We start from the raw sequence: 2,500 nt of genomic DNA, 5'->3' as shown, positions 1-2,500 counted from the left end.
ACTTGACTGCGGTCAATTGACTGTGGATATGGCGACCAAGGGGATGATACTGGGGATAAAAATCATAATGATAAAAGTAGTGACAGGGATTACAACAATTACGATAGTGATAATGATAATAATGATGATGATAATAATAACAGTAATAATAATGATCATGATACTAATAATAATGATAAGAACAACAAAACGAAAAACACAACAATGATGATAATGATAATGATAGTAATAAAAATAAAACTGATAATAATAACAATATTGATAGAAATAACAATGATAATAATGACAATAATAAAGATTATAACAATAACAGTAATGACGATGATGATAATTACAATAAAAACGTAAACAGTAAAAATGATAACTATGATATTGCTGATAACGTAAATGATAAAAGCAAATAAACGTTCAACGATCTAATAATGATAAGGTTAATGTAAAAATGATAATAATAGCATGATCATAGAGTAGTAATGACAATGATGGTTCCCATATTTCTTGTTTAATGATTAACATTATCATCATTTTTATCAGGATACGTTAATACTATTATAATCATTGTTATTTGCACTATCATTATTATTATTATCATTATTATTATCATTATCGTTATTATTACTGCAATTATTATCAATATCATTATCATTATTTGTAGAGTTGTATCACTATTTCTATCATCCTCATAATTCTCGTCATTATCATCATTATTCCTATCATTATCAATAGTCCTGTCAATCATAATCATACTTTTTACTCTCATCGATAGTCATTATAATTCTTGCTACCCTCTTCCTGATCCTGCTCTTCATCCTTACTATCATTACATCATCATCCTCATCTCCACCATCATTCTTATCCTCATTCACATCATCATCACCATATTTCTTCTCTTCCTCCTAATCATTATTATTATTGTCATCATCACATCCTTATACGTATTCCTATCATCAACGTCAGCATTAACGTCAGCCCATCATCATTACCATCAAATCATCATTATCATTATTATCATCATCATCATCTCCAACATCAGTTTGAAAATCCAATCCCTGTTATTTTTTTTATTTTTGTAAATGTAGTTATTTATATATCTTTAATCAATTTATAAATGGCTTTATCACCATATCACTCTTGTTGTTGCGTTTGTTGTTTATATCGTTATTATGATCATCATTACCACCGTTGTTGTTGTTGTCATTATCGTGAGATTTGGTGTTTTATTTTAATGTTATGGAAAATTATAAAAGCAATGGGAATATAACACCATCGAAAGTTGCCATATTGTGTATGCTTTCTCTCTGCCTTCCCTTAATAATGATAATTACAATGATAACAATAATGATGATGATTATAATGGTAACAGTAATGATGATGATCATAATGATAATGATAATAACAACAATAACGATAATGATAATAACAATAATGATAATAATAATAGCAATAAGAACAACAGGATCAACAATAAAACAACAATAGTGATAATGATAGTAATAAATGATGATAACAATAAGAATAACAATACTGATGATAACATTAATAATGATAGTAATAATATTGATGATAGTAATAACGATAATAATGATAATTATGAAAATAATCATAATGACAAATATAATAAAAAATAATAATGATATGGATAACCAAATTGAAAATAATAATGATAATACTATAAAATAATGAATATGATCATGATCCTGAACATGATGGTAATAAAAAAAATACCGATAATAACAATGACCAAAAAAAAATGATGATAATAGTGATAGCAATTCTAAAAAATAATACTAATCCACAAGGATAATGCTAATAATGGTACTAACAACGGCAATGCTAATCCAAACCACACCACCAAGAATGAAAAACCAAACCTCATTCAAACAGCTACGAGCCCCTCCACATCTTCAAAATCAGAATCTACGACAAACCGAGGGACGACTCCCCCCCGCCGGCCCCCGTGTTCGCCCTTCGGGACATCCTCTCGTGCAACTTCGAAGCCCACAGGAACCTCGTCAGTTACCAGAGCAACAAGATTTGGTACCTGCGAGCCAACACTTACTTCAAGAAAACCTGCAAGCGCTCCAAAAAGACGGGTAAAATCCCATCGTGCTCGGACCCGCATTACGTCAGCGAGAACTGTCGGTCGGCGAGCGTGCATCTGATCAAGGTGAGAATGACGGGACGAAAAGGGATGACCTTGATGAGTGCGCTGTGAGGAGGAGGATGGAAGGTAGGGACGAATGTGCTGGTGATGATGACTCTAATGGTGGTAGTTGGAAGGGTGGGCATGATGCTTATGATGGAGTATCTTGATGCTCGTGAACATGGCGATAATGATTAATAATCGTGATGATAAGTATTATGATAATAATGATAAGTGATAATGACGCTCAATTATGAGTGTAACTATCATAAAGCTAATCATTAATGATGACAATTATTTTAGTAATAATTATTTTAGTAATAATGGTGTATAGCAGTAGTAGAAAGATTTCTAATG

At 31.0% G+C, this 2,500-nt stretch overlaps 1 protein-coding gene across 2 annotated transcripts in view; it reads left to right on the top strand.

Moving 5' to 3' along the window:
* LOC122250290 (carbohydrate sulfotransferase 5) overlaps nt 1-2,500 on the top strand; it is a 12,955-nt gene that overhangs the window by 6,238 nt on the left and 4,217 nt on the right. For both annotated transcript variants that reach the window (XM_043011645.2, XM_043011646.2), the window contains one exon: nt 1,885-2,167. In XM_043011645.2, coding sequence (XP_042867579.2) covers nt 1,885-2,167 — 283 coding nt within the window. The remainder of the gene's footprint in view (nt 1-1,884; nt 2,168-2,500) is intronic.

Source organism: Penaeus japonicus, unplaced genomic scaffold (assembly GCF_977035675.1).
Source record: "Penaeus japonicus unplaced genomic scaffold, GWHDUDI00000001_assembly GWHDUDI00000025, whole genome shotgun sequence".
Taxonomy (NCBI): Eukaryota; Metazoa; Arthropoda; class Malacostraca; order Decapoda; family Penaeidae; genus Penaeus; species Penaeus japonicus.
Note: the sequence above shows the minus strand (reverse complement) of the source record. Positions and strands in the feature narration are given on the sequence as shown.